Raw genomic sequence first — 5,468 nt, 5'->3', positions numbered from 1 at the left:
TTGAAATAAAAAGGAGCCGCCAATGAACTAAACCCCAGCCACCCTGTGTGACAGACTATTCCACCATTCTGAGTGCGGTTCTCATCAAAATAAGACCAGTTCTCTAATCGGCAGACGAGACTTAAAGGCCTAGATCCACTTCTATATAAGTGTACCCCCACCCCCAATCCAATAAACAATTCCCATCTTATCCGCTTCTTATCAGCGATTATTTAGAAGTTAATACACGTCAGAGCCTGGCCGGGAGGTGATAATCGGCCCGGAAAATGAATAATGGCCCAAACCATACTGATCCATCAGTATACGTAATTTGAAATATGATATTAACGGTCGCACACCGATGAGGTTAATTTACGACACTTAATTGTATAACTATTAAATATTCCAATTGTTCTTCGGCGCTTTGGCATAAATCCGTACAATAAGATATGGTCAGAATGGATTAGAAATACAATGTACTTATATGTATATATAATATCTTGCTTTAATGAGCATATAAATATGTATTAAAGGTCCATTACTAAGGGAAAGTTAGTAGGCAATTTTTTTCATAGCCAGTGCATAGACTTCTGCAAGACACTAAATAATGAAGATTGGCAGGTCAAAATTTACAGAAGGTCTTTGGAACTCAAAGAAATGTATGTGTATTATGTTGAAATTTCAATGAATCGACAGAAAGACCCCCCAGGTCTTTTTAACTTTCTTCATACTTCATAGAAAAATAATTGTACATATACTGCGATTTATTTCGAATTTCTACATACCAACTTTCATTTTCCAATAAAATGAAATAGTTTCCGTGCTTTTTAAAAGAAATTAAAATGTTCACTTTCCTTAGTACTGGACCTTTAATCAAAAGATTTAACATGAAAACGATTTACAAATCAACATATAATATTTTAAACAACACTTTAAATGTGTAAATTCTGCCTTTACGTATCATAACTCCACACAGGAAGGCTATGTTATAACGTTTGCGTAGAAAATGCGAATATAGGAATTTATGTTTTTTTTTTTATTTCTGTCCTTATTTGCGCTTTAAAGCTTTTACGACTGTAGTCCCTTTAACATCTCTTTTTTCAGCAAAAATGTCTGTAAATGTCTTTTTTGACCAGTATAGTTACTGATGTGGTTTTTCTGCCAGCGAAAAACCATTGTCGTCAGTTGTTAGTGATTAGGAGGATATGCTGGGTCAGCTCCATAGTTTGAAGGGGGTGGGGGTGGATACATCCCTTGTTGCTGGGGCTGGAAAACTGGAGGCTGGTGCTGATAAGCTGGAGGCTGCTGCGGGGGTGGAGCATGGATAAAATGTGCTGTTTGAACTGAAATTGAAAATATTTCATAGTTTTTTTTTTCGCGTTGTTAGTGAAGACTCATAATCGGAAAAAAAACTATTCTATTCTGAATCAGTCTGTTCTAAACTATTCTGTACTATTTTTTGACCTACTGAACCTATCAAAATAAAGACAATATAGCAAAACAAAAGTCTGAAGCTAATACAATAAATACGGTAATGATTTCGTTCACCTCAAATTAAGACCCAGAATACCTTACTTTACTTTATAAATTGTTTCCAAGATCTTATCATAGATCAGTCTTTACTAATACATGTATGTTCATTTGACATTATACAAAGTAAAAAATATATGAGCCGTGCCATGACAAAACCAACGTAGTGGGTTTGCGACCAGCATGGATCCAGACCAGCCTGCGCATCCGCGCAGTCTGGTCAGGCTCCATGCTGTTCGCTTTTAAAGCCTATTGGAATTTGAGAAATTGTTAGCGAACAGCATGGATCCTGACCAGACTGCGCGGATGCGCAGGCTGGTCTGGATCCATGCTGGTCGCATACCCACTATGTTGGTTTTCCCATGGCACGGCTCATATGCCGTTGAACAACCGTTTACTATTAAACAAGTGTCGAATTTGTTGAATAAAGCAATAATACGTAACAGTGCATTTTTTTTTTCGATATATGGACTTTAAAGAAAGAACACGTGTGTTAGTATCCTACCTTTGTAGATATACCTACAATATTTGATTTAGATATCTGATTTGGAACGTAGCTAGTGTAAATAATGACCCAGTTCAAATGTGACTAAAATAGTAGCTATGCAAATGAAAATACAGAGAGGTTAAACAAATATCATTTGGCGAATATTGATGATTGATTCTGGCACTTAATTTCTTCTATAGGAAAACATTTCAGTATATACGCATAAGCAGACAGAGTTCATAATTTTAATTTTAAACTAGAAAACTAAAAAAAAAACAACCATTTCAGTATTTAGAGAGTCAAACGATATGTGTATGATAAAGTTGTTGTCTTTTTTCGGTGTTTTAGTTCGATAGCCACAATTTAGTACGGTTTATTTTTGTAAATTCTATAACATTAAACTGCTTGAAATCAGTCTTTAAACTAGTAATAAAAAACTTATTAATATCGTTGCAAAACGTAGTTTCGGGTATACTGTTCCGACGAAGGAGGTTTTTTTTAAAAATTATTTATTGTACGTTATTATTGAAATATACAATAACCAATACTTATGTAAGAGTGTTGCTTATCTTATCAAGGTGAAGTAGTAATCAGCAGATTCAGGGTATACTCTTTTCTCGTAATAAGTTTTATAATAGTGTTATTATAACTGTAGCTCGATCTGGGATGCTGTATTCGGCTCGAGTGGATTTTTGTCAGATCGGATCTGTGTGATCCGACCATGCAAAATCCACGAGAGCCGAATACAAAAACCCAGATCTAGCTACTAGCTACTGTTATAATGACCCATTAATTATATACCTCTACCTTTTTGTTTGTTGTTTTGTTATTGAACGAAATCTTCAATGTTTATTAATATTTGAACTAAATGACTTTTCTATGTGCGCTTTTTATAGAACTGTGTCAGGTCATGCATATTAATGAAAGTAGTCCAGCAGCATACAATACAAAAGGTACGATACGGAATTTAAATGGTACAACACGGATTTTTTTTTCTGCCTGTCTATATTTAATTGTGAAATACAAGCCGATTTTTTTTACAGAATTTATGTAGGTATATGATAAAAGTGTCAACATTACCTTGTGTTTGTGGGGTGGTATTAATAACACGTCCTTTCTTCATATTATGCTTCTTCCACACACAATATACAATGACGAGAAAACTGATGAGTGCAATTGCACCGATAACGGCGACAACTATTATCCAGGAATACACACCACAGCAGTACTCATCCCCGTAACTTCCACAACAGTCGTAGTCACAGTAAAACGTTCGACCACTGTCGTAACAGTACTCACCACATAGTACAGGGCCTGTTAGAAAGAAATGTTACGATGCATGAGCGCGGTTTGATTTTATATCCAACTATATCTTCTCATACTAGTGTAATGAAAATCTTTAATACTTTTATCTGTAATGTATTTTTTAGATATATACGAGTGGTGTTAAAAATACCCGGAAAAATACTTGGAGTATCAACAATCCTTTCTAAAACATTTTGCTATAATGAGATCAAGGTACAAAATGGTTTTAATGTATACATAAATTTGTCTGATAACTTACCTATAAAACAAAGGAGGTAAAGCAAGATTAATAAGTCCATTTTCTTTCTATGTTTTAATGAAATAAAAAAATATCATCTGATAGCCAGCCTTAGAATGACGGATAAACTTTTGTCGATCAATAGACGATCTTTTTGTCGGTAGGTCAATAAATACGGCATAAATAGCAACATACACACAATGTTGAAATGATTGAGAAAATATTGCGAAATTTTAAACAGTACAGTACACCCCGCGTACAGTCTATGCTATTATAATTGTTTATGTTTCAATATACACTAATATGACAGCTATCATTGCGGTTTATTACGTGTTTCAACCAAATTTTTTTTACACACAAAGAAACCCTCGATTTGCTGTTTTTTTAGTTGATATAGATATCGGTTAATCTATAGATAATAGTTAATCAATATCATTCGGTCAATATCCTATTTCCGAGGTCAAGAAGTAGAGGGTATCTCGAGGTGCAAAATAGTTATTTACATGAGACGAGGCCAAAAACTATGATATATTCAGAGTATCAATGATATTTTACTAGTTATCCTCTTATCATACGTATTGTCAATTTTCGAGTATTTACATCAGAACGGAATACGTTTATATTATTCATTATTAGTCTATATTATTTACCTTACTATAAATAGTTACAGAAAACCTCACGTGCCACAATCATAATGGCCCCGGGTAGCCGGTCAGCACGGCGTAACGTTGACGTCGTGAAGCTACTTCATTATGGCATGTGAAAGGGTGCTCAATCATTTACAAATCGATTGTCAAATAATGATGACACTGTTGATGAAAAAAGCGGTACAAATTATGCTTATTAATTTGCGGAAAATATATAACAAGAGGGTCATAATGACCCTGGATCGCTCACCTGAGTAATATGAGCTACATGTTTTAAATGTCAAACTTATGCAAAAATATTAAGAAAGTAGGTCATCAGGTCACACTTACGGTCACTGAACGTCAGTTTTAAGACCGGTATGCAAAACTGTACATGTCACCCAAATTTCAAGGCTATATCTTAAAAAAAGAAACCCAAGAAAGTAGAACAGTAGGTTACAAGTTTCATTATCATAGGTCAAACATGTGGCCTCTAGAGCATTAACTAGCTTTTCCTTTGATTTGACCTGGTGACCCAGATTCGAACTTGACCTAAAGATCAGCAAGATGAACATTTTGACTAAGTTTCAAAGAGATCTTTTATAAATGTTGCTTCTAGAATGTTAACAAGCTTTTCCTTTGATTTGACCTGGCGACCTAGTTTCTGATCCCACCTGACCAAGATTTAAATATCCTCTAAACGTCAGCAAGATAAACATTCTGACCATGTTTCATTAAGATATGGTCATAAATGCGGTCTCTAGAGTGTCAGATAGCTTTTCCTTTGATTTGACCTTGTGGCCTAGTTTTAGACCCAATCTAACCCAGATTTGAACTTTGTCTAAATATCATCAAGATTAACATTCTCTCGAAGGTTTATGAAGATATGGTCATAAATGTGGCCTCTAGAGTGTAAACTAACTTTTTTTTTAATTGACCTGGTGACCTAGTTTTAGACCCAACATGATCCACATTCGAACTTGACCTTAAAATCATCAAAACAAATATTCTGACCAAGTGTCAGAAAGATACAGTAATAAAAGTGGCCTCTAGAGTATATACTAACTTTTTCTTTGATTTGTCGTAGTGACCTAGTTTTTGAACCCACATGATCCATATTTAAATTTGACCTAAAGATTTTCCAAATTAATACTTTGACCTAGTTTCATATTATAGTTAATAACTTTTGCACAATTGTTTTATGAATTATTCACCCTTTTTACGTAGACTTTGACTTTCCGTAATAACGAAGTGGCTTTGATATAAACTGAAGGCTGTTGTTACACATCATATGACACAAGAT

At 34.5% G+C, this 5,468-nt stretch overlaps 1 protein-coding gene across 1 annotated transcript; it reads right to left on the bottom strand.

Moving 5' to 3' along the window:
- Nucleotides 1–466: 466 nt before the first annotated feature.
- Nucleotides 467–3,767, bottom strand: LOC123556745 (cysteine and tyrosine-rich protein 1-like). Its single transcript, XM_045347689.2, has 3 exons — nt 3,561–3,767; nt 3,077–3,310; nt 467–1,322 (listed from the first exon to the last, which is right to left on the bottom strand). Exons 1-3 carry the CDS (start codon nt 3,598–3,600, stop codon nt 1,168–1,170), a joined length of 429 nt encoding a protein of 142 aa, XP_045203624.2. The 5' UTR covers nt 3,601–3,767; the 3' UTR covers nt 467–1,167.
- Nucleotides 3,768–5,468: the final 1,701 nt, after the last annotated feature.

This window comes from Mercenaria mercenaria, chromosome 5 (genome assembly GCF_021730395.1).
Source record: "Mercenaria mercenaria strain notata chromosome 5, MADL_Memer_1, whole genome shotgun sequence".
Taxonomy (NCBI): Eukaryota; Metazoa; Mollusca; class Bivalvia; order Venerida; family Veneridae; genus Mercenaria; species Mercenaria mercenaria.
This window is presented reverse-complemented; position numbering and strand designations above follow the sequence as displayed.

Bases quoted from the DNA above. Each gene is read 5' to 3' on its own strand.
- LOC123556745 (XM_045347689.2), bottom strand. From the start codon at position 3,600: ATGGACTTATTAATCTTGCTTTACCTCCTTTGTTTTATAG. The intron at 3,311-3,560 runs GTAAGTTATCAG...TCTTTCTAACAG, and splicing joins TTACCTCCTTTGTTTTATAG to GCCCTGTACTATGTGGTGAG. The intron at 1,323-3,076 runs GTAATGTTGACA...TTTCAATTTCAG, and splicing joins TACCACCCCACAAACACAAG to TTCAAACAGCACATTTTATC.